The 26451-nt window shown below is 37.6% G+C and overlaps 1 protein-coding gene across 3 annotated transcripts in view; it reads left to right on the top strand.

The window, feature by feature from the left end:
- Positions 1-26451, top strand: part of LOC135222478 (uncharacterized) — a 73764-nt gene that overhangs the window by 44244 nt on the left and 3069 nt on the right. For all 3 annotated transcript variants that reach the window (XM_064260564.1, XM_064260574.1, XM_064260568.1), the window contains exons 3-10: positions 18023-18073; positions 18330-18484; positions 18787-18944; positions 19528-19700; positions 20469-20617; positions 21330-21491; positions 22264-22427; positions 23066-23247. In XM_064260564.1, coding sequence (XP_064116634.1) covers positions 18023-18073; positions 18330-18484; positions 18787-18944; positions 19528-19700; positions 20469-20617; positions 21330-21491; positions 22264-22427; positions 23066-23247 — 1194 coding nt within the window. The remainder of the gene's footprint in view (positions 1-18022; positions 18074-18329; positions 18485-18786; positions 18945-19527; positions 19701-20468; positions 20618-21329; positions 21492-22263; positions 22428-23065; positions 23248-26451) is intronic.

The following is a 26451-nucleotide window of genomic DNA, read 5'->3' as shown; positions in this document are numbered from 1 at the left end:
ATGGAAATGTGCTCTACCTTCATGCAAATCTCATCCTTAGTAAGGGAGAATGAAATGTGGTGTTCCATCATATGTAAAATGCTTTGTTGAGTATCATCGTCGTGCTCTTTAGAACACTGCTAATTATAGTATTTAGTTTCTTATTTTGTGATATCGCGGAATTTATCTCAAAATTTAAGTATGAATTAATATCCTTTCTAAAGCATACACCCTTATTATTTCTATTTTATTCTATAGCAAGTATCACAATTTCTACAGTAGTAGAGCTTATAAATGCGAGAAATTTGAGCAGTAAATTGCAATATTATCTTTATAATATTTTGTAATACATATTATTACTTAGTTTCTTGTGTCTAATGTATCCTCTTAATAATGACAAAATACCAATGGACTTTATCTTAAAAGATATCTTCTTAATAAAAATGTGTACCCCATATCTGCCTGACCTACTATATATAGTAGGTCTTAAATATGGGCAAATACCATGAAAAATGCATAAAATACATGACTACATCATATGAATATACATTTTAAACTAAATTAATAAAAAAAATTCTAAAAATAAAATTCGGGCAGTAATGGGTTAAAGTAAATTCAAATTTTCTGTTTCCACTGTCTGATTATTCTGCCTCTGTGTGTGTGTGTGTGTGTGTGTGTGTGTGTGTGTGTGGAATAACTTACATTTAATTAAATTGCATTTATCAGGAACCTTTAAAGTAAATTCAAATTTTCTGTTTCCACTGCCTATTTATTCTGCTACACCCCCCACCCCCCTCTGCATTCATTTACATTTATTTAACTTGCATTTATCAGGAACCTTAAAGTAAATTCAAATTTCCTAAATTCACTGTTTAACTCTCTCTCTCTCTCTCTCTCTCTCTCTCTCCTCTCATCTCTCTCCTGCTCTCTCCTCTCTCTCTCTCTCGAACCAAAATAGCTCCCACCGCACTGGATGACCTCTTCATTTAACAAGGATTTTCTTCGCATATTTGGATTTTCTATGGGATTACAGTGACCAGTTTGTGTATGTGAAAGCGCAGTGATTGTGTCAGCGACCAGTGTTTTTAGTAATTTGAAGTGTACATTGTTATTTTTAGCTGTAACATTTTTTGGAGTTTCCTACTGGACTCCTGTTAAATTTTTTTTCTGAGACGCGCATGCGCACTAGGCATCTTGTGACGTCAAAGGAACTTCATAGTATTGTTTCTTTCTATCAGAATCTGTATTAAGATCCCATTATTCTTCACGCACTGTAAACATCAAATATGCCTACTAATAGCACACATACAGCAGGTGAGGAGACAGGGAGAGGTGAAGAGAGAGACAAACCACCGTTGTCGTCGCTTTCAAACCCAACACAAGTTTTAAAAAGGGTACAAGAAGAGTGAATTGCAGAAACACTGTACTCAGCTGGGACTTGGAGGTGTATGGACTAATAAAGAAACCCTAATTGATAAACTGACCACTTATTATGGGAGTATTGAAGAAACACTTTCGCCGCCTGATGGCACCCATGAGATAGAAAATGAGAGACTAATCCCAAATTCGGCAGAACTACACCGATTTGAAGCGTTTGTTAGGGAAACTAAAGACAATTTTTATGTTGTGAACAATTCCCTGGCAGAGAAGGAAAAAGAAATAGAGGAGCTTAAAACTAAACTTTATTTTGCTGAAGAAACTATCAAACACTTAAAAGAGAACCTTCAGCAACAGAATAGATCGCGCTCCCGTCAAACTATGGCATCCACTTCGAATGAAGGAAATATATTACTTATTGGAGATTCTTGTTTAAAAGAAGTAAAGTCTAATGACCTCAACGATAAGGCTATGATCAGAACCCTCCCCGAAGCAAATCTGGATCTACTAAAGTCCTGGATTAGGGAAAAACTGGAAATTTCACCGAAAGAATGCATCATCTACTGTGGTACTCAGGACCTGCTTGACGAAGATGTGGCGTTGGAAAGTCCTCGATAACCTAGGCGCCATTGTAGCTGAACTCAAAGAGAAAAATAATGACATTGTAGTAAAGGTTTGTGAACTTGTTCCAGCTCTAGAAGCAAGACATGATTTGAATAGTAGAATAAATCAATATAACTGTAAATTGTTAGAAGTGTGACAGAAATGGTGTGGTTTAATTGAGACACAAAGGTTTTTTAAGCTTGGAACAGGCGATATTGATACAAATTGCTATGAAAATCAGGATGATAAAAACTATGATTTGCTAAATAGAATTGATGCGGTTAGGCTGCTAGATGCAATTTCATCTATATGCATAAACGACTTTCTCTGTTATAATTGGAAAGAAATCAAGTCAAATATATGTAATCTGAAAAATAATAACTATAGGATTAATCATGTAAAGAGTAAAAGTAGCAACCTTATGATAAATCGGGAGGTAGAAGGAAGGAATAAAAATAGGTTACATAGAAATAGCTATCAACACTCAAGGAATAATACTTATCATCGAGGTAGACTTGGTTATGGTAGAGACCAAGCGCACTTTAGTAGTACAAATGCTAGACAAGGATATGATAGAACTAACAGAGAAGTTAACGACTACTATTATTCATATACCGAAAGAAATGGGTATGGGTGTTACAAATGTGGTGAATTTAATCACCACCAATCCGACTGTAGGTTCGACCATAAGGTTAGGTGTTACTCATGCCATGAATATGGACACAAAAGCAAACAATGTCAGAAAAATATCCATTACTAGGACATAGGCCAAGAAGGGAGTGCCATTGAGAATGCTAAATGTAATGATTTTCTCAAAATTGTACATATAAATGCCCAATCAATATTTGGTCATATACTTGAAATACAGTCAATTCTAGAAAAACAAAAAATCGATATTTTATGTATTAGTGAGACATGGCTGTATCCTTATATAAGTGATACTTTTATTCATATACCTGAGTATAATATATATCGTGAGGATCATGGTCGAGGTGGAGGTGTATGTTTGTTTATAAGGGATTATTTGAAAGTCACCGAGCTGAAATTTGGGATCGAAAAACAGGAGGGAGTGGAAGAAGTGGGTCTCCGTCCAACATCGAAAATTTCCCTCTATTATTGTCGGGTGCGTGTACCGCCATCCTAAAGCTGCTGTTACCTCTTTTTAACTATATTTCAGACGTCTTTAAGGAAGTAATTTTACGAAATAAGCCTATTTTCATTTACGGGAATTTTAATGATGATCTGTTAAAAAAGAAGAACAAACTGGGTAAGCTAATTAAAAACTTAAGATTTGACCAGATTGTAGATAAACCCACACGAATCACTTCTACCTCAGCATCCCTTATCGATCTAGTCATTACAAAATCAGAGGTAACCCCTAGCTCAACAGCAGATCACGAGAATATTTTAGCTTGCTGAACGTTCGTAAACCGAAAAGGCAAACTGTTTTTAAAACTTTTAGGTGCTTGAAAAATTACTCAAGAAACTCTTTGCTCTCTACTTATGAATAATGTTCACATATTGAATCAAATTTTAAATACCGATAACGTAAGTAAGCAAGTAGAAATTTTAACCAATGTTTTCACATCCTGTGTAGATATGTGCGCACCTGTGGTTACTAGAGAAGTAACTCGTCCCCCTGCCCCTTGGATTTCTGATATTATAAAAGAGACGATAAAGGTAAGAGATAACGTGAAAAAAAACTAAAAAATCAAAGAGATAATATTCAGCTTAGAGAAACTCAAAGGAACTGAAGAAAAAGGTAAACTCGATGTTAACTGATAGTAGAAAGCAGTACTACAAACAAGAATTTAAAGGTGACATGGCTGCTACGTGGAAGATTACTAATATGCTTTTCAATGGAATAAACAGCGATACGAATAAGCTGAATTGTGATACCAAAGATGATTTGCAAGGTAAAGCTGAAGAGTTTAACGAATTCTTTGCAGAAGTGGAGAGAAAGACCTTTGAAAAAACACAGGAAGAACTGCATAACCGCATGCCTTTGGAAACAGACCCTATTATCCCTCACAGTAGAGTCGATAGTTTTAAACCAGGGCCAGTGGACTGTAACACAGTAATCTTAGTCATTAAAGATTTGAAAGAAACTAACGCCTTTGGATCTGATGGTATTTGTTTACGTTTCATTAGAGATGGTTTATATGTTATTGCTTTTTACCTTACGATAATTATCAATACATCAATTGTTACTTTTTCATATCCAGACATTTGGAAAATTCCCCATGTCATTCCGCTCTTCAAAAGCGGGGATGCCGACGATATCTCTAATTACCGTCCCATTTCCTTGCTACCTGTTCTATCGAAAGTACTTGAAAAAATTATTGCAAATCAGTTAACTGAATTTTTAGAGGAAAATAAACTAATCTCTTTAAGCCAACATGGATTCCGACCAAAATTGTCTACTGAAACCGCCCTGTTAAAATTATCTGACAAGATTTATGAAAATATAGACAAAAAAAAAAAAAAAGTTTCCTTACTTTTATTACTAGATTTATCTAAGGCTTTTGATAGCGTGAATCATGCCATATTATTGGAGAAATGTACGTTGATGAATATTGATCAGAGCTGGTTTAAGAGCTACCTTGAGAATAGGTTTCAGTCCGTCAGGCTAAATGGTACTGTGTCATCGAAGAAAAATATTAAATTCGGAGTACCTCAGGGATCAATTCTCGGCCCTATACTTTTCATGGTATATGTTAATGATCTCGTGAGATCAATACCTGGCTGTTTTATAGTTCAATATGCTGATGACACGCAAATACTAATAGAAGGTGACATTAAGGATATAGCCGACATGATTTGTAAGGCAGAAGACATTCTAAACAGAGCTAAAGATTACTTTTTGAAAAATGGCTTACTTCTAAATGAGAAAAAGACACAGTTTATCATTATTGGATCCAGGCAATATGTGTCAGATATTGGAGATGAGGTACAGATAAATTTTAATGGAAATATAATTAAGCCAATGACGACTGAAAAATTTAGGCGTTCATTTCGATCGGTATATGAACTTTGACTTTCACATAGACGAAATGTATAAAAAGGTAATGGGTACTCTTATATACTTAAATAGAGTAAAAGATCATTTTGAGTCAAGTACTCGCAAGATAGTCGTCCAGTCACTGGCTTTAAGTTTTATAAAATTGCTTAAAAGTTTGGGGATGTACTAACAAATCACAGCTACAAAGAGTACAAAAGCTGCAGAACTTTGCAGCAAGAGTGGCTGTTGGCAACGTTAGAAAGTTTGAACATGTAACTCCACATTTAAAGGAATTGGAATGGTTGAAAATAAGAGACCAGTATACTTTTGACATGTGCACTATGGTATATAAAGCTTTAAATAATAAAATTCCAGATTGGTTATACAGTTTCCCGCCAGTATCTTTATTCAGTAATGTCACTACACGCCAAAGGGATGATTTGTATGTTGCAAGACATAACTAGTATTGGCTCACGGCAAATCAGAGTCCGAGGTCCAGTGTTGTATAATGAACAGCCACGTGAAATAAAAGAAGCTGGCTCTGTGTCTATTTTCAAGTCAAAACTAAGGAGTTTACTTATAATATAGTCTTAATTGTTCTTTTAATTATTAGTACTTTGTCCTTAGATTTTAATCTGGCTTATTTTTATATCTTTTACTAACTGATACTACATTGTAGTTTTTAAATCCAAGTATCCTAATTCAAAATGGGCTCTGAGTCTGTACATATTTGTTAAGACTTATTTATTGAAAATTTTATGACTATCTGATTTTTACTACATATCCTGTCTTTTTAGAACTGTCTTAGTTTCTTTATTGCCTGTACGTAATTTTATATACTTATTTATTGATAATTTATGACTATTGGATTTCTATTTGAAGCTCATTTTACCTATGACTGTCTACTTTTATACATAGTTTCAAATAGTTTCCTATGGTATTTATATTATTGCTATTTTTACTGATTTTGATATTCTTAACCTATACCAAGTTTTATGTAAGAGTTAAATTCAAAATGTTTTATATTGATATGGCTACTTATGTAGAATACCCAATGTACAAATGGAAATAAAGGATTATTATTATTATTATTATTATTATTATTATTATTATTATTATTATTATTATCATTATCTCTCTCTCTCTCTCTCTCTCTGCATTAATTCATTTAATTAACTTAATTTATCAGGAACCTTAAGTTAAAGAAATTTCTGTTCCTTTCTCTCTCTCTCTTCCTTCCTCCTCTTTTCTCTCTCTCTCTCTCTCTCGCTCTCTTCTGCATTAACTTACAAAAAATTTGAATAAACTGAAATTTATCAGGAAACCTTTAAATAAAATTCAAATCTCCTCCAACTGTTTTAATTCTTTCTCTCTCTCTCTCTCTCTCTCTTCTCTGGCCTTCTCTCTCTCTCTCGCTCTCTCTCTCTCTCTCGTCTCTCTCATTCTCTCTGCCATTAACTTATCATTTGAATTTAAACTTGAATTTAATCCAGGAAACCTTTAAGTAAATTCAAATTTCCTTAAATTCACGCTGTTTAAATTCTTCTCTCTCTCTCTCCTTTCTCTCTCTCTATCCTCTCTCTCTCTCGTCTCTCTGTGCATTAACTTGCATTTATTAGGAACCTTTAAGTAAATTCAAATTTCCTAAATTCACTGTTTAATTCTCTCTCTCTCTCTCTCTCTCTCTCTCTCTCTCTCTCTCTCTCTCTCTCTCTCTCTCTTTCTTTGGTTAAAAGAATTTGTACACAACAGAAAACAGATAGTTATTGCAAACGATGAGAAATCGGATGAAGCTAAGGTAATTTCCGGTGTGCCACAAGGTACGGTGTTAGCTGCATTACTGTTTGTTATTATGATTGCAGACATAGACAGTAATGTTAAGGACTCGGTAGTGAGTAGTTTCGCCGATGACACAAGAATAAGTAGAGAGATTACTTGTGAGGAAGATAGGAACGCGCTACAAAGAGACCTTAACAAAGTATATGATTGGGCAGAGGTAAATAGGATGGTATTTAACTCTGATAAATTTGAATCAATAAACTATGGAGACAGAGAAGGAAAGCCATATGCATATAGGGGACCTAATAATGAGACAATCACAAATAAGGAAATGGTTAAAGACCTTGGTGTGATTATGAATAAGAACATGTTATGCAACGATCAAATAGCAATTCTATTGACAAAATGTAAAGCAAAAATGGGAATGTTGTTACGGCACTTCAAAACAAGAAAAGCTGAACACATGATTATGCTTTATAAAACATATGTTCGTAGTCCACTTGAATATTGCAATATGATATGGTACCCACACTATCACAAAGATATTGCACAAATAGAGAGTGTACAAAGGTCCCTTACAGCTAGAATAGAAGAAGTTAAGGACCTTGACTACTGGGAAAGACTACAATCCTTAAAATTATATAGTCTAGAAAGGAGAAGAGAACGCTACATGATAATTCAGGCATGGAAACAGATAGAAGGAATAGCTGAAAACATCATGGGGCTAAAAATATCAGAAAGAGCAAGCAGAGGTAGATTAATAGTGCCCAAAACTATACCAGGAAAAATAAAGAAAGCACACAGGACATTAATCCACTACGCACCAGCATCGATAATGCAGCGTTTATTCAATGCGTTGCCAGCTCATCTGAGGAATATATCAGGAGTGAGCGTAGATGTGTTTAAGAATAAGCTCGACAAATATCTAAACTGCATCTCAGACCATCCAAGATTGGAAGATGCAAAATATACCGGAAGATGTACTAGCAACTCTCTGGTAGACATTAGAGGTGCCTCACACTGAGGGACCTGGGGCAACCCGAACAAGATGTAAGGTCTGTAAGGTAAGGTCTCTCTCTCTCTCTCTCTCTCTCTCTTCATTAACTTGCATTTATGAGGAACCTTTAAGTAAATTCAAATTTCCTAAATTCACTGTTTAATTCTCTCTCTCTCTCTCTCTCTCTCTCTCTCTCTCTCTCTCTCTCTCTCTCTCTCTATTAACTTGCATTTATCAGGAACCTTTAAGTAAATTCAAATTTCCTATATTCACTGTTTAACTCTCTCTCTCTCTCTCTCTGAATAAACTTACATTGAATTAACTTGCATTTATCAGGAACCTTAAAGTAAATTCAATTTTTTGTGTTTGCACTGTGTTTATTCTGCCCACCTCTCTCGCTCTCTCTCTCTCTCTCTCTCTCTCTCTCTCTCTCTCTCTCTCTCTCTCTTTATGTGCATTAATTTACATTTATTCAACTTGCATTTATCAGGAACCCTAAAGTAAATTCAAATTTTCTGTTTCTATTGTTTATTCCGCTCTCTCTCTCTCTCTCTCTCTCTCTCTCTCTCTCTCTCTCTCTCTCTCTCTCTCTCTCTCTCTCTCTTCATTATTTTACATTTATTTAACTCTCATTGATCAAGAACCTTAAATTAAATTCAAATCTCCTAAATTCACTGTTTAATCCCCCCCTCTCTCTTTCTATCTGTCTGTCTGTCTGTCTCTCTCTCTGTGCATTAACTTACATTTATCAGGAACCTTAAAGTAAATTTAAATTTTCTGTTTCCACTTGTCTGTTTATTCTGCCCTCTCTTTCTCTCTCTCTCTCTCTCTCTCTCTCTCTCTCATTCGTTAATTATCGCAAGATCACTCGTCGCGGCATAATGGTGGTATTTGGACTCTGCCGAGAGCCGCCGAGTCCATTCCTGGTGCATCTGGCCCTGTTGACACATCCTTTTAGCCCGACGCAGTAAGGGACATCCGTAAACACCGCCGTTGTTTGGAAACGTTCCGCGGGCGTCCTTTCTGGGGCGGCAAGCGTGAACCGACCGAATCGGATATATATATGGGCGGCGGGGTAACAGGGACTCCTGGTTTTTCCTTTAGGATGACGTAGATTGAATGGGTATTCTAGGGCGGTGGCGTACCTACGCCAGCCTCTAGTTGTTGCGTATACCAATGATTCGGACTGCTGCTGTTGTGAAATTGCCCTGGAGAGAGAGAGAGAGAGAGAGAGAGAGAAATAACTGTATAGTCCACATGATAAGGCTTACCTTGTAACGTATATAAGTAAAGTTGACCATCTCGACCTACGTAAGAGTCGCACTTGAGCCTTTCTCGAAGACGGCTTAAGAAATCTTATTTTCAAGGACAAAAGCCGACTGACATCGAATGCCCTTCCGTTGTCCAGACCCGAAGAAAACAACGAAAATTTCTCTCTGCTTCTTAAGGGAACAAGGTTATAAGAGCCTGGAAGAACACAAGCAGGACGAGAATTCCAAAGCTAGGCAGTTGAAGGAAAAAAATATAACTTAACCTGTTTTCGACGGAATGAATGTAAGAGGAGGAAGCCTCACGAATGTGACAATTGCAATCTACATGTTATGTCCTATAAATTCAACAGACAAGGAGTTACAAGGATTAGGATGTCTCAAAGACTTGTTAGTCCATCCGAGGAGACATCGTGTGTTCACTTATCTGTAGGAGCAGGTTTTACTGTTCATTCACAGTGTCCTAATGATTCTGTTTAGCTTCTTTTAAACTCTTCCACACTGTTGCTGTTTACAACTTCTTGTGGCTGTTTATTCCATGTGTCACATATCTTGTATGTGAAGAAGTTCCCACAGTGGGATGTGTTGCATCTCTTCAGTTCTAGTTTCCATCCATTATTTCTTGTCTGGTTTTTGTTTAATGTAAATAGGTTACTGTCTACTTTTATTATGCCTTTTAGTATTTTAAATGATAAATATGAAGAGATGTGATGAACAAGCCGTCAGAAGATAAAGTTCCTAAGCAAATGGGGACTATCGTGCCCTTAGTCACATAAGCGATGACTTGCAAGGCTTGTGGGGGAATCGCTTCTAAATATTAAGTCAACTTTTGTCCCTGAAAAAATACCAGCTCATTTTGCATTCTCACTAGGCATGACTAATAATAATAATAATGATAATGATAATAGATTGCATTATCAAACTGCTTTCACAGTATCAGCACTTAAAGAGTAAATATTATTAGAAGATGGGTATGCATTAGAGAAAGAGAAAAAAAAGAATAAAAAGATAAAATGGTGTTATGGCAATTATCAAAAGGCACTCAAGGAATGTTTAGTTTTCCTGATTTGATCTTCACTTGATTACTGATCGAGGATAGAAATAGAAAAATAAAACATCTGAAAGAATTTGGGCGATATAGAAAAAATGAAAATGAAACATTCACGAGAAAAGCGGAGAGGAAGACATCGAAAGCAAACTAGAACAAACCAGGAAGCCCAGGAACATTAGAGAAAAATATGGGCCCAAAGTAGATTAGACTCCAATTAAAGGCTCTGCATGGATTGAAATCCCAGGCCTTTCCGGCAACAATCGAGTGATTTATTCTCCTCCAAGCTATTTCTCAGGAACACAAAGGCAGTATGGGATCCCGAGGGGCCCCTGGCCAAGCCTTAGAACAGCCCTGGGTCTAGCTAATTTAAAGCGAAACGTGGCTCCAGTAAATTAAGAGTAAAAGAGGGAATCTAATTTGACCCAAAAAGATACCCAATATCCATGATATATTTTTATTTCTATCAATTGTTGAATTGTGGAAGAAAATGCTAGATACATAAATTACTTTCGTTTTGTCATTTTGCTATGATGATTTTTCTTCATGTCCATTTTGGTTGCAATTCTAGTAATAGATAAATCATCGTGCAGCTAATGATTTCAATAATGTTTTGTTTTTTGTTGACTTGCTTTACAACTTTTCTTCAAGAGTTCATGTCCTCAAACTTAGCCAAAAGCATTACAATACACTTGGCGGGGAAGAGGTGTCAGAATTAGCATAGTGACTAGCCAGTCTAGGAACCTCGCACATTAAATCAGCTGTTAAGAAAATAAAAAGTAGAAGAAGAGGTAGAAGACTAAGAACAGCTAGCTGGAGAACACGAGTTCAGTGAATGTTAAACTGTCTTAAGTGACATGTGAGATAACATTCTGAGGGGCCAAAACACGAGTTGTCGTGTGGTCGAGAATTTATAGGTCATCAGCTGTATATGAGTTCTTGAGACAATAGCTGTCACAAGATACATAGCTTACTTTGGGATCCCTTACAAAAAAAATATGCACCACAGAAAAGTCGTATAAATCAAAGAAAGTGACATTAAGATAAAAGCAAAAATAAATAGAAAAAATACTTAAAGTATAGTAAAGTTAGAAGTATGACCCATTCACAATATTCTTCCTTTGGAAAAACGATATTTATTTATGCGATAAGCAAAGCGAACTGCTTTCACGGGGGCCTGCCTCTCCACACGCCGCAAATGGAGTGACCTGTAAAGGCAACACTGAAACATACCAACCACCAGTGAACATTTGCCGAATGAGCTGTCATTGTCGCCTTATATCCATGACGTCGTCGTGTTCAGAATAAATCAACAAAGGGATAATCCTCTGAACAACGTCTCAACCATAAGAGCCGCTTATGCAACGCAGTCCGCCATTAAAGTCGTTAAACTGACGGGCGGTGTCTTTTGAATCGGGCGATCAAGGAGAGGAGAGAGTGGAGGAAGTGACGTGTTGGGTCATCCACTCTTTCTGCATGCAGACTCCTTGGCAAAACAATGTGGCGGATGTGGACGTTGCCGTTTTTTTCTTCTTTATCTCGATGAGTAAGGCCCCATGTTTCCGTTTTCATCTTCTCACAGCAAGAATGATTATTGGTTTAGTTATTTGAAAGGACTTTACGTCCTCAATATTTTTGTAAAATGTTGAGACTTTATGTTAGGGAATCTTTTAGTCTGCAAAACGCCCTCTGATTGGAGATACAACAATGAACAGACTTCTGAAAATCAATCGCATAAAACACTCAACACGCAACTGAGGCCTAAATGAATTTATTTATTGCAGAAACTTGACCAGTTTATCTGCAAATTAGCGTACAGTAACATTACTGAAGACGTGCGACCATGTGTAGCGGAATTTTTCATTTAAATGGAACAATCAATCCGAAGGGGTACGTCCCACACATGGATAACATCAAGAAAGATGGTGAAACTTTAGGAATATATTGTCCATTTGCTTGAATGTTCTCTGACACCGTCGGATCTGAGGTCACCAACGTTTTTATAGCGCCTCAGTGGCGTGGTCGGTTTGGTCTTGGACTACCACCTCTGTGGCCGCGAGTTCAGAGATGTGTCTTTCTGGTGATAGAAGATCACTCTCGACGTGGTTCGGAAGTCACGTCGAGCCGTTGGTCCTGTTGCTGAATAACCACGGGTTCCATGCAACGGTAAAAACACCAGACAAAGAAACCGAGCAATGACGATCATTGATATTCTGTCATTTTAAATAATGAGTAGCACCAGGCAAAGTATAAATTGGGATGCATATCGAATCTTTCAACGGGGAGCTACGTGTCATTTCAAAGGCTACACATTCGAGAATGTTGTAATGGAGGAGGTTAAGAACGTGAATCTATCGAAACGGTCGTGGAAACTAGATTAAGGTGATCGTATCTTTTTGGAGCTTTTTTTAAAAAAAAAAAAAAGTGAACATCTCTTATTCCAAGGGTCTAGCCGTAACGTAACGAACTCCATATCCCTTGATTACTTGTCACAGAGATACGGAGTGCTTTCTGTTTACACCAAAACTCTTGTTGTTAGAACAGTGGGTACACAGTTATGGATAGCTTCCTTTATATATATATATATATATATATATAATATATATATATATATATATATATACTATATATATATATATATATATATATATATATACATTTACATTTACATAATTATACATATGTATACGTATATATATGCCTATATATATATTCTAAACTAACACACTTATATGTATGTATGTATGTATGTATGTATATATACGCATGTATATAATGTGTGTGTGTTGGCTTATCTTGATTGATCTATATAGATTTTTGGCATACATGCCAAGCACTGGGGTAACTAAGGCCATTCAGCGCTGAAACGGAAATGGACTGAAAAGGTTTGAAAGGCGTAACAAGAGGAAAACCTCGCAGTAAGATGGAAGATAGAGAATATGAATGGAGGTACAGTAAAAGGAATGAAAGGGGGTTTTCAAAAAGTAATGCCTACATTGCACCGCATGAGGTACACTGACGGCACTATTCCCCTACGGGAGTGTGTAGGTGTATGTGCGCGCGCGCGTGAATCCGAGCATATTTCCATGTATACGCCCATACATAAGTACACCAACATTTATGTGTGTACACCAAGGTTTCTCAGTTTATATCGATATGGATGTACAGATATACATTGTGATTTTATATGTGGATTTGTTATGATATTCCAATAGTAGAAACCTTGAATGAAGTTGGATGTTAGATACAAATACAAGTTCAGAAAAAAGAGAGAGGGAGAGGTTTCATTAATGTTAAATACAAATACAAGGTCAGAGAGAGCGAGAAAGAGAGCTTTCATTAATGTTAAATACAAATGCAAGGTCAGAGAAAGAGAGAGCTTTCATTTATGTTAAATACAAATGCAAGGTCAGAGAGAGAAAGAGAAAGCTTTCATTACTGTTAAATACAAATTAAGGGCAGAGAGAGCTTTCATTAATGTTAAATGAAATAAAGGTCAAAGAGAGAGAGAGAGGAAGCTATCTTTTCCTTACTGTTAATTTACAAATTAAGGCAGAAGAGAAAAGCTTTCATTAATTGTTAAATGAAATAAAGGTCAGAGAGAGAAAGAGAGAGCTTTCATTACTGTTAAATACAAATTAAGGGCAGAGAGAGCTTTCATTAATTGTTAAATGAAATAAAGGTCAGAGAGAGAGAGAGAGAGCTTTCATTTATGTTGAATACAAATAGATGGTCAGAGAGAGAAAGGGAGAACTTTCGTTAATGTTAAATACAAATACATGGTCAGAGTGAGAAAGAGTTTTCATTTATGTTAAATAAAATAAAGATCAGAAAGAGAGAGAGAGAGAGAGAGAGAGATCTTATTACTGTTAAATACAAGTACAAGGTCAGAGAGAGAAAGAGAGAGATTTCATTATTGTTAAATACAAATAAAGGTGAGAGAGAGAGAGAGAGAGCTGTCATTAGATTAGCCCTCATTTTAGAGCGAAAGCTCCATTCGGGAACAAACGCTCCATCCATCCATCACCGGACGAAGAAGGGTTCGGAAGATGAAAGGAAAATGCGGAAAGTTTAATAAGGGCGACTCCGTTTCCCTGGGAAGCGCATGTAGCAGTCATCCCCCGTAGCTCCTGGTCAGTGAGTGATGTTCTTGAGCAGCAGCAGCAGTAACAGCAGTGATGCCAACTCCTCTAACCCTAAGCCCCCTACAGGAGCGAGAAATTACCCTTCATAACTGAAAAGGACCCAACATTCTGCGGTTACGATAATAAATAAATCTTTAGATTACGTTTATATGCAATACCATGAATACTAATAAGCATATTGATCTAAACCTACCTTGTTACAATTGCCCTACACTTGAAAATATTGCCCTGCTGTCTAAGATTTTGTCCATATTACCCTACGCGTAGGGCAATTACCCTAAGTTGGCAACACTGAGTAACAGCGTCAGCACCAGGATATGAAACGGGAGGAAGAAAACGAAGAAGAGGAGGAAGAAGTAGAAGAAGAAGAAGCAAGAAGAGGGAGAAGGAGAAGGCCGTGAAAGGCGGGTACTGGGGCTCTCTGGTGGTGATGAAGTAAACAGATGGGAGGAGAGGTCACTGGTAAAAGCTTTTCTCTTACCCGCATGTCATATTTGCTCTCTCTCTCTCTCTCTCTCTCTCCTCTCTCTCTCTCTCTCTCTCTCTCTCCCCACGCGTTTCTGGGCAATGTTATTCTACCCATAAGATGTGAAAGGGGTTACCAAAGAATTAGGCTCTCACGATAAAAAAAAAAAAGAATCTCTCTCTCTCTCTCCACGCGTTTCTGAGCAATGATATTCTACCCATTTGATGTGAAAGGGGTTACCAAAGAATTAGGCTCTCACGATCAATAACAATAAAAAAAAATGCTCTTCTCTCTCTCTCTCTCTCTCTCTCTCTCTCTCTCCGCGCGTTTCTGGGCAATGATATTAATCAGTTTTCTTTTAACGTTCTGAGAACAAGCTTTCCCGTTTATAACGGCGGCAGTTAACGGCTCTTGAATGAGCATTACACGAGAAATATGAAGAACAATAAACCTCCTCGTCACCTCTGATCTCGTTTTCGTATCCTCAGAGCTTTATAAACATAAGCAAGTATTAGAGCCGGATCGTCCCTTAATGAAACGAGATCCTGTGAAATCCTTCGTTTTTTTCATTAGCCTTTCTAAGGATGTCCGCGCCGAAGTTCCCACGTCGTTTGGCGATTTTTTTTTTCTTTCTTTTTTAAGACTTTGAGCTTATTTGCATGAATATTCGTTCATTATCCGGTGCCAGAAACAAATCATTCTTGAGTACCATTCTTTAAGAATCTCTGCTCTTGCTTTATCCACTTATTACTTCATTTCTTTCCTTTCAAGTGAAATTTCTTAAAAAAGAAAAAAAAATGTGGAAATATAACGAGGCGTGATCCGACCTCCAACTTACTCGGGCGCGCACTAAAATCTACGTTCAAATTGAGCGTTGTTTCGCCAACGAAAATGAAAATAAATACGCTATATTTTATTAGAAAAATTTTTTCTGTGCTGTTTAACATGCACATTATTTATATTTACATTTTCATTCTAATAGATCATAAATATCCAATCCTAAAATTTCTTTGTTTTTAACTCAACGCAAAACGTATTTTTCAGACCTTTTCAGTCTTTCCAACCCCCTCCCCCACCCCCCCCAACGAGGAAAACAACAGCGACAACAAAGTAGTTTGTAGGCTTCCTCCCCGAGTAAGCGGAACTGAAAGACCTTTCTCTCAACACGAAGGAAAATAATGACTACAACATAGACACACTATTTTCCCTTATCCTTTTATGCGTTATAGTATTCTGCTCCACGTTTTCTAATGTACAAGAATTCCGAATCCTTTTGCCGGTTTACATTTCTATATTTTTTGTCTATATTTCGCAGAAAGCTGCAACTTAATGCAAATAACCTCATTAACATCTGGGTGCGGCTTTAGGTCTTATTAAATGTACTAGCGACATATGTATGATGAATTCGTAAAGTAACTAAGTCTACTGGCATAACCAGCCCCGTTTCACGGGCAGAGCCAGCTTCGTTTCAGGGAACACGTTTTCACCCCCACCCCCTTCGGAGGGGGTGACGGGGAAGGTAGGATGAAACCCCATTATAAACCATCATACGGGTCCCCACTATATCCCTGCCAAGTTTCGTGCCCATCGGACCAGCCGTTTGGCCGTGATTGAATGACAGACGGACGGACAGACATAACGTCCATTATAGTAAGATTATGGCTTTCAAATGAAGACGAAAAGCCTTTTAAACCAATGCGAATATCCGAACTTTGTTTTTATGCTGTGGTTTGCGTTTTCTGCTTGCGCATTAAAAAGAATGAATAATTCATGTTTATTTAGATGTCGCCCTAACAGTTTTCTCTGAGTTTTGCGTTGAGAATTATCGTATAGATTCCAGTGTCTCTCTTTTCACTTAATTCCTCTTAATCTCATATGCTTGAACAACTTTATTCTATGACTGCAACATTGAATTTTTTTCTTAAATAAACATATTATTAGAAATAATACTTTGGGTCAGTTATCTTTGTAAGTCACGTCTTGCCGTTATTCCGCTTCTTTGTGTTTATGTTTTATTGAAGCAAAAATGTTATTTTCCAATTAAAGGGTCAGCCGAAATGGTGCATTCGCTTATGGACCGTTTCACCGCTCGTTAGCTGCACATCGTCGGCAATTGTTCCCGTAATGGGCGTAGGGAAGGGGGAAAACTATATACATAGGGACATTAAAACGCGAGCATTAACATTCAGAAAACATGGTCACTAGATTTGCATTTCTTTGAATATCTCATACCGAGAATACGAGCGCTAATAAGGGAATTAAGTTAAACATTAACCTTTCTCACCAATGGGGGAAAAGGGATTACCTCTGGGATCCGAGAATAGCTACTTCTAGAATCCCGGACGAGATTACAGTTACTGTTAAGGGATATTGCAAAAGACAGGCTGTTCAGTAAAGCGTAATGTGGCGACGCTTATTGGGTTGGGAGCCATTGGAAAGGGTGGGAGCAGTTAGCAATAACCGTCAATTGGAGGCTGAAAAGACATTGGTTTCGTTAAAACCAATTCTTAGAATAAAACGTATAAAAACATAATAATTATTAGTTTATAAGAATTATGTAATTATGTTCGTTGAAACATGAAACATTTTATATATCATAGTAGTGCATATTCTCACTCTTTACTTTTGTTAAGTGAACTTAATTAAGGATTTAAATGCGAACAGACCAATACTGTTACACTGTACGAGAAGTAATAAAGCCTTTATTTTAAATAATAATCTTTCGCGTGCTTTTTTTGTTAAAGATATTGGTCTTTTATAGACTCAAGTGTGAGGATATGAGTGCAATTAAGCTGGCTTGTTGCTTTTTTTCTTTTTGCTTTAATGCTGTACATGACAGACCTGTCCGAGGGTGGGGTGATGGGGTGGTCGGGGCCCCAAATTTCTGGAAATTCATATTTTCAAGTATTTCATTTTGTATATAGCTACCTATATATGCAATGACACTTATAGAAGAAAAGGTCCAGTTTTGGGGAAGAGGACCCCCTCCCCCAAATAAAAAAACTCTGGGTACGGGCCTGCATGATTGCGTAAATGTCAGTGTGGATACAGATGTCCTAGCAGCTGCGCGTATATTATGCATGTGCAAATACACACTCTTAAGAGTTCAGAACTTTTTCTGGCTAAGTCATTGTTTACCATTTAAAGTGAAATGGGTAACTTCATTCTTTCCTTAAGTATAAAACACGACTGAGCATCTGTTTTCCATCTGTATCAGTTGTGTTGTGTTGAAGTAGTCCTTAGGGTCTATTTCTTTCTCTGTAGTTTCTTGGCTTTACATCAAAACTTATTGTTCCGTTGTCCTTCCCATATTGGAAGTACTTATTTATCTCATATAATTAGAATACTTTTTTTTTCAGGCGTTCCCCAACACCGAGTGACCCGTGGGACTGTGCCCCCAGGTGCCCCAGGTCAGTGTTTTCGACGTATAAACAAAGAAAGACTAGAATATTTAACATTATTATTATTACGAGAATCGAACAGTCACTGTCACTTTCATTATTAACATCACTATGATCGTCGTCCTGCAGTATGTGTGTGTGTGTGTGTGTGTGTGTGTATATATATATATATATTATATATATATATATATATATATATATATATATATTAAAAACCAGTTAATTGCTCATCACTAATCATAATAATCTTTCCTTTGACCTTTAGATACACGCTGCTGGACTGGAACACTGACTATGACGTCAGACAGTACCCCAGGACCACTTGGGTCAGCACCGTTATCATTTCTGAAAACCGGGTCTTGGCTGAGCTTGAGGGGTACATGCGAGTCCAGGATTACTTCTACGGTCTCAATGATCAAGGTATGCATATTTGAGAAGTGCAGTTGCTGACAGAAGTAATGGAATGGAAAATATAACCAGAAGTAACTAAAGGTAAAACGAGACATTCAAAATGTAAATTATGATAATCGTGTACTTTTCATGCCGTGATTTGAACGATGATTCATGTGAAAATATATAAAAACGTCTATAACGGAGACATTTAACTACATATTCAAGCAGCCGTACGTCATACAAGAAATTTATATACTGCAGCAAACGCCAGAAAATAAAAACGAAAAGCAAAAATGTAAATATTTGACAAAATATTCTCCGATTCGCAGGTTTGGTGTTGAACCTCACCGTCCCCTTCGTAACGCAGATCAAGTTTGGGAAACACCCGGGCGTCCTCCACGAAATGAACGATTACACAGTCTCTCTCTACGTCCAGCCCAGCGCCACGCCGAACGCCGTTGAATTGCCGACGCCGATCAGCAATGAGGTTTTTGACCGATTGATTTTTTGCGTGAATGAGTGGATTGTGTCTTCGACCAGGTATACGGTGCTGAGGATTTTTCACTTATACGTTGGCATAGTTTTATTTATTTTGTTATTTTTTTTATTCTCACCTTGAATACTTCGATCTGATGTTCCCGTTTTTGTTTACGAAATCAACTCCCATCAGGAGCAAATGTAGCAGGTCTTATTTTTGTTATTATGTATTGAATAACGGAATTTGTTTAAAGACTTAAAAAATGCTGGAACTCCCGAACAAAATTGGATAAAGACCCCAGATGATGTTTATGATGAAACTGCGTGACTGGAACATTGGTTTTTATACTTCTCCAGTGTACCCTCCTTAAGATCTTAGCGAGTACTTCTAATCCCTTGTACTTATTGCATCACCCAGAGAGAACTGCGTACTGACAAGATGACATCCCAGGACAGTTCTTTGTTTGAGTGATTGATAATTATAAGCGTGGTATTATGACTGAGGGACATTTCACTATGTCGATGTCTTTAACACTCACCCGAGTTTTAATCGATTAGACCATAATTTAGTATTTACTGAAATCCCGTAATAGGTGTTGGTGGACGACCTGGAAACTAAGACTGTGTTTGTGCATAGCTTCGAGGCGAACGTCTGGGATGTGACCGAAAAATTTCTGGAGACAAAGGTCGAGACGCTGATGACCCAGCTGCGGCACAACGGAGAGGCCTTCCTGGACAGATACTACTACCTCGCCTCCTACAGTAGGTGAGTCTCGTTATTTGTCACTGTGACCATTTTTACGCTAACTGAAAGCAGATGAAAATAGCAAGCGACCACATTTCAAGTAACTGTAGCCTATTGCATTCTCTCGAAAGAAGCGTCTTGAATCCTTGTTGATATTTTTTTTGTTTACCTGTGAATGATACATTTAAATGTAAAAAGTAGAATATTTAGATCATTTTGATTTAAAATTTTTGTGCGTTATAGAAAACTGTTCGATGTGTCGTCTGAAACGGCAGCTTAAATGTTTCCAGGTGGAAGTAATGTTCTCTAAATTTAGAAAAGAGCCATACTGATATTTGATGATGAATTGGATAGTTTCTTATAATCCGGATTTTCATTCCGCACCCATTAAAGAACACCAGTTAAGTTGAGTTTATCTTAGCTTAAACAGACCACTGAGTAGAAACCAATTGGGTACTTAGCAACGGAACCTACAGCTTATTGTGGGATCCGAACCACATTAAATCGAAAAATTAATTTCTAACCACCAAAGATAAATACCTCTGATTCCGCGTTAGCAGAGCGGGGAGCGAACTCGGGCTACCAAATTGGTAGACGAGCACATAACCCACTCATCCAATGAAGACCTAAGAACACCAGTTCCATATTTAACAGTTAGCATCGTTTCCTGTATGTTAGAATTATGTGAGAAAAATATTGGCACAGTTTTTTTGTTAAATATTTTAGCAATCCATCCAAAATACACCATTTCACATTTTACCCTTTGTAATTTTCCCTCTGTCGATGAAGGCCGGAGTTGTACCAACCGGTGTATTACGAAGTGTGGGTATATGCCACGAACTTCAGGGATCCCCAAACGTCTTCTGCGTCCGCTGGCATCGGGAGGTTACCTCAGACGAATAAGGTCACCCAGAAAACATTGAGTAAACTCTGCAGAGGTAAGGACCGGGATGAAAATGGTCTCCTACAGGGTTATGCTATTAGCAATCACTTTTTTTCTTAATGAGGCGACACACCTCTTCAGTAGTACACTATGGTGTTTCTGTACCTATGGCATGTTCCATTAGAATGTAATGCTTCTTATGAAAAAAGAGAAAAATTTTTTTTTTTTTTTTCAAAGAGAAACCACGGCGACTCGCTTTAGACATTATAAGATTGTTCCGTAGTCGTCTGCGGTGACAATCTTTGTTATGTTGCTTTTGACCGGCTGACTCCTTAGGTCAAAGGAGGAAACGGACTAATTCTAGTGGTGTTTAAAAAAAATTTATCATGTAGTTTATATGATTTTTTTTTATTGTGGTAGAAAGGCACATGATACCGTAATTATGCATCCAAAGGGGCTAGCGCAAAGTTTAATCATAATATCTTGACTTGGGCAATGCTTGAAAAAATTTCCAAGATCACTACAAGCCTTTGTAATTTCTGTTACATAAAAGCGACCAGCATTATTAGATCGTACTTGCAGTGACTGACACGCTAATATTTAGTGAATCATTAACGAATTTTCTTCAGCAGTTCAGAATAGTATTGGAACGTGGTTGGTAAGGTGCATGCTACTTTATGTCCAGTGATATATTTCTCAGTGATGCCCCAGTCTTATTAATTCATCCATTTCCTTTGCTGTTATTCATTCATTCATTTTGTTCCCAGGTGTTGAGTGCCCAAACTTCGAAGTGATCAGGACTTACAAATATGGCATCCAGAAGAGGCGGTATTACAACGGGCTCTTTGCCTCAACGTTTCCCAAGGAGTGTCAGTTCACAACAATGAGCGTCTGGAAAGGATTCATGCCTCTTCATCTCTATAAACACGGTAGGAAACTTGAACTTGTTCTGCTCTTAAGACTATGTAGTCACATCAACCGTGCATCTGATGTCTAGGCCCGTCTCTTACGGCGCTCCTGATTGGTAGTCACAGGGCTGGAAACTGTCTCTCTCGAGAGTTCACATTTGCAGGATTCAGGACGTATGTTCCACTTCTCCTGAGGGATAAGCCTTTCAAAAGTATCCCTCAGGAGAGGTGGAACATATATACATCCTGTCTATGTGAACTCTTACGAAAGACTGAGAGTTCCCAGCCCTGTGACTAGCTTATCAATATCAACAACCAATCAGGAGCGTCGTAAAGGACTGGCCTAGACATCAGATGCACGGTTGATGTGAATCTACTATAGTATGTGACAGTATCATCTGGGCTCCTGCGGATACCAGAAGAGTTGGAAGACCTAGACCTATGAGACTAGGGGCTGCGGGGATTGGGCTCCAAAAGGGTCGGAGGACCTAGGCCTACTTGGATGAGAACTATGAGTTGGGTGGCTAGGGATGAATGAAGATTTGTGGAAGTGAAAGCACAGGAAAGACCAAAGTGGCGGAATTTCACAGGGGTCCTATGTGTCACACGCCTTTCGGTGTGATGATGGAGACGATTACCGTGTCTGACTTGCCAATGCATCTTTTTCGTCAGAGAGGAAGAGAGCTGGATGATATAGGAATTGATATACACACACACATATACATATATATAAAGACGACGACTTAGTAAGGGACTTCTCTTCAGGGTAATGTTTCTGATTTTCCTCGCGCAGGAATCAACTCCCACATGGAAGTGATCGAGGCGACGCGCCCCATTGCCCTTGTCAACATCCGGGACTCGAGCGACCCCAACACGGAATGTCCCCAAAACATGACTATGTCTCTTTACCTCCCGAAGAGGCTTCATTCCAACCCTCCCATTACTGGATTCGCGGCAGTAAGTAATGATAGCAGCTGCTGTTTGGCTAGTTTATCGATTGGCAATGTGTTCTGGAAAGCGCCTTTTTTTTTTTCCATTATTGCAGACATGCTCTAGACTGCATCCGTATTATGTAAGAAATTTACCAATCGTGTGTCTAGCTTAGTAAAACAAAAGCATTTCATTGTTCGTTTTTTATTCAATCAATGTTTTTCTCAATACTATAAATACTGTTAGAAAACCATGCTTTTTTTTATTTAGTGTGTTTTTTTTTTCAATAATATAAATACTGCCATAAGTCGTGCTGTTTGAAATAAGTCTAATGAATACAAAATGTACTGTCAGGAAGCCGTGTTTGTTTGTTCAGTAACTGCTTTTCTCAATACTACAGGTACTGTCATAAATCCGAGCTAAAATAAAAATAAAAACTTTACGCGTAATTATTTTTGTAGACGCGCTTATACATCATGATTTAATACTTTATACACTGCATAATATACACTACTTTCTGATACATAAACGTGAGTAAAGATTAATGTAACCGTGTCCAGTCTTGTAGGAATATACGCTTTTCTTTAGTGCCTTCGCTATTCCTAATAAATTAAACCAAGCCTTTCTCATTCTGTGTGAGTATTAACTAATATCCCATCCTACAGCCCGAAGTCCACATCACATCGTTGAATGACGTCATCGTGTACGTCTACACAGTCGGCGGTTATTTACTGGATCCGCAGCGAGTCCGGAAGGAACTGGCGGACATGAAATATAGACTCACGGAATTCGGCGCCTGCTACAAAGACGACGAATATTACGTCGTCATTTACGACTTCATAGTCAGGTGAGATTTTCCTGTTTTATAGTAATCACTCGTATTTTGCTAATATTTATATTGGGTAATTAGAGATACATGGATTGCACCAAGGAATATATTTGCACGTTACTGGATGAGAAAATATGTTAAGGTTTTTTCCCCATCTCTTAGTACAGTGAATTATTATTACAATATATTTTTGTCGTATTTCCCCCGTTATTATTATTTTTAGATATTATCAGGGGTTTCGTATAAGCATTAAATGCTATAAATGAAACACTGATTGATAGGAGTGCTTTCCCAAGAGTTTCGTTCCATTTTGGACTAGTTTTTTGTCCAAACCATAAACCTCTGGGTTACTGTCAGCAGAAATGAAATGAACGAATGCTTCCAAGCTCACCTATTTTACGGTTTTAGCCATTAACACCGTTGCCAACTTCCAGTGGCCTTCTCGTTCTCACTTTTGGTTCCCCAACCTCTCCTCATTTACTAGCGGAAGGGAATCCAGCAATGGTGTATTATTTGAAAATTAAACTTTGCCGGAAAGGGATTGTTATCTTCTTCTATAATGACTTAAGTAAACTGCTTTTAGTGTAAAATTTGTCTCTACTTATTTACCTTCCATCATATGATTCGCCCCCCCCAAAAAAAAATAAATAAATAGAAAAAATAAATAAATAACACCACTCCCACTTCTGGCAAACACCAAGAGACAGGTGCTTACGTCTGAAATGTGGTGTCGTTTCACTCCTTTCTACTATTCGTTGTCATTTTTTCAACTAGAGGTTAAATAACTCAATAGAAACTCCTTCCCCATTTAGCTCTTAATTACTTGCGTTTTGATTTCACACAAACATTAATGAGCCTTTTGGTAAATTAAGATCAGTCTAGCAGCGGCCAGTTTCCTGGTAACTCCTACTAAGGTGGAAACCATTTAGTCTAATCCTGTCTTTGGACAAGAGGGTTAGCCAGACTTCTGCTATGCATCTGGGACACCCCAAAGTATATAAAATAACCCTTATTCTTTATACTTACAACCAATCTGGGACACCCCAAAGTATATAGAATAACCCTTATTCTTTATACTTACAACCAATCTCAGTCCTGCCCTACCATACGTGTGTGACATCGGTCTAACACAGTACAGTACTATATGTAATGACGAAAGACTGAGCCAGCACATTATTTTTTCCCCTCATTTAATTATTATAAGAATGTTATGTTCTAAAGGGTCCACAATAATACAAAGTGTAAAAAGTCCGTGTATAATTTTGAAGACTTTACAGATAGCTTTCGAACCCTTCCCTGGGTTCATCTTCAGTCCAAATGAACAAAAAGTTACAAGTGCAGAGGTAAATTTAAAAAACAAGAGACGTTGAAGATCGTTGACAACGGTCGTTAGCTCGTTAATGGGCCAGGAGAAGAAAGAGGGTAGTTAACAACAACTAGGTGATACCCTCCCCCCTATCAATCCTTCTGGCTGCAATCCTGTTGGATCTTCGTACAGGTTGTTGCAACATTACATGAAGTCCTTCATCCAAGGGCGTAGATTGGGCACCGTTATCAGACTCCCCCGGGGCAGCGGTTACCTGGACTGGAAGAGGCAAGGCAGAGGCAGCATCAGGAGAGGGAAAAACAGAGCCTGTCCTACATTTAAAATCTTTTTAAAAACATACTAGTAATATAAAAATTAACAAATGGGTCTTCGTTGACAAAAGACTTGTTTCCTTTGAATGATTCTCCCAAACTTATAGCAGCTCCCTCGACTAGTCGTCTGACATTTACATTGTTACTTTTAAAGATAATTTTAGCCTCGTTCCAGTTGGGTCTATGATCATTCCTGAATGCATGTGCTACTATTGCGCTGTTTTGTGATTGTAGTTCATAAGGGGGGAGGGTATCACCTAGTTGTTGTTAACTACCCTCTTTCTTCTCCTGGCCCATTAACGAGCTAACGACCGTTGTCAACGATCTTCAACGTCTCTTGTTTTTTAAATTTACCTCTGCACTTGTCGTAACTTTTTGTTCACTTGGACTGAAGATGAACCCAGGGAAGGGTTCGAAAGCTATCTGTAAAGTCTTCAAAATTATACACGGACTTTTTACACTATTATTGTGGACCCTTTAGAACATTATATATACTCTCGTGATAGAGAGGTTTTCCCTAATAAGAATGTTATTTTACTACATGTAAATTATTATTTGCATCATAGTAAAAATAGTTATACTTTTATATGTAACCAGTTTTAAGTTATTTTTTCAACAAACGATGTCTCACAATGGTAACAAGAAAATGAAGTTGGTAGCCTTGGCAAACTTCATTTTCTTGTTAAGACCAACATATGAGATATATCGTGGTGAACATATAAATCAAACTAGGATTTGTCACAAATATAAAAAATATAACTATTTTTTACTTTGAATCGATCGAAATTGTGTTCTACGTTGTATATGTCGTCCTGATCCTAAAGTAGTCACAAGTGTGGCGTTTCGGAATTTTGTTGAGAAACCGCGTTTAATAACATAATTTTTTTAAAAACAACTCTGGCGTTGTCTTTATACATATAAAATTGAAACATTCATGGCATAGACAGTATCCCACAGGCCTATCCACTGCAAAGAATTCGTAATGACAGACAAAATAAGGCACGTGTCACGCATCACAGTAAAGCGTATAAAAGACGAGACTAGTTGACTGAAACCAGTAGGCCTACATGCCACTGGGCATTTTTAAGGAGTAGGATCTTTTTACTTTATATTATGTGACATATATGAGATCGATGATGTTCTGATTTCAACACTGAAATCGCCATTGCATTTATGTGCCACAATAATATGCTGAAAGATTAAGACATGTTAACAAGGAAAGCGTGTGACTACTGCTAACGAAACATTGACTGACTACCCCAAAACTATGTGAAAATAAACTTCAGTATGATATGCCTACCTATGAAATGTTATTCCGTTCTTTCTTGAATAATTCCTGTGCCCATTTCTACAATTGTAAGCTGCCTAACGTACCATTTTGAAGATAATGAACGTGAAAATCACAGGACACACTAAGCACTTTTAAATTTACTCGCTCCCTGGGTGTTAGAAGACCCTCACAACTGCAGGCCCGCAGGGTTGCCGCAAAGTCCGCACATCACCGAGAAACTAGCTCCACACCGGGAGGTGTAGTGTTAATTGCCAAGCAATGTTATTTTGCTACACCAACTAGACGAAATAGTC

The sequence above is a fragment of the Macrobrachium nipponense genome, chromosome 20 (assembly GCF_015104395.2).
Source record: "Macrobrachium nipponense isolate FS-2020 chromosome 20, ASM1510439v2, whole genome shotgun sequence".
In the NCBI taxonomy this organism is placed as follows: domain Eukaryota; kingdom Metazoa; phylum Arthropoda; class Malacostraca; order Decapoda; family Palaemonidae; genus Macrobrachium; species Macrobrachium nipponense.
The sequence above is the reverse complement of the archived record's forward strand: the minus strand, read 5'-3'. Positions and strand labels throughout refer to the sequence as shown.